This window comes from Carlito syrichta, unplaced genomic scaffold (assembly GCF_000164805.1).
Source record: "Carlito syrichta isolate Samal-C Ts95f unplaced genomic scaffold, Tarsius_syrichta-2.0.1 Scaffold311948, whole genome shotgun sequence".
Lineage (NCBI taxonomy): Eukaryota > Metazoa > Chordata > Mammalia > Primates > Tarsiidae > Carlito > Carlito syrichta.
In genome coordinates, this window is record NW_007256044.1 from 280,781 (window position 1) to 281,396 (window position 616).

General features: G+C 56.7%; 1 protein-coding gene across 1 annotated transcript in view; it reads left to right on the forward strand.

The window, feature by feature from the left end:
* The window catches only part of PRDM8 (PR/SET domain 8), a 6,330-nt gene that overhangs the window by 4,344 nt on the left and 1,370 nt on the right, over positions 1–616 (forward strand). The window contains exon 5 of the mRNA XM_008069357.1: positions 303–608. Coding sequence (XP_008067548.1) covers positions 303–608 — 306 coding nt within the window. The remainder of the gene's footprint in view (positions 1–302; positions 609–616) is intronic.

A 616-nucleotide genomic window follows, 5' to 3' on the forward strand; every position in this document is an offset into this window, starting at 1 on the left:
CATACCTATACCAAAGTAAACGTTTTCATGCAATTTTCAAAGAGTGCTATCATGTATTTCTTAGCCTGACATACCACAAAGATTGGCTCACCAGTCCATAAATTAATTGAATTCCTGGGTGGGATATTGACTCATTTTGTTTTCAAGAATTAGACTAAAATCTTGTAAAACATAACTTCCCTTAAAAGGATGTAGTCAATGCTCAATATAAAATAAGTCACCTTAAAAGAAAAAAGTCATGTAGTAATAGAGCAGTGTGGCTTTTTGAGAATCACGCCAAACGGAGGCGGTGTGGACCCTAGTCGGCGGCGCCGCGGGCAAAGGCAAGAGGAAGTTCCCCGAGGACGCGGCGGAGGGCGGCGGCGGCGGCGCGGGGCCGGCGGGGACCCGGGGTCGCTTCGCCGAGCGGCCCCCGCCGGCCTCCAAGGAGGACCTAGTGTGCACGCCACAGCAGTACCGCGCCGCGGGCAGCTACTTCGGCCTGGAGGACAGCGGCCGCCTCTTCGCGCCGCCCAGCCCAGAGACGGGCGAGGCCAAGCGCAGCGCCTTCGTGGAGGTCAAGAAAGCGGCCCGCGCGGCTGGCCTGCAGGAGGAGGCGGCCGCTGATGGTGGGGGC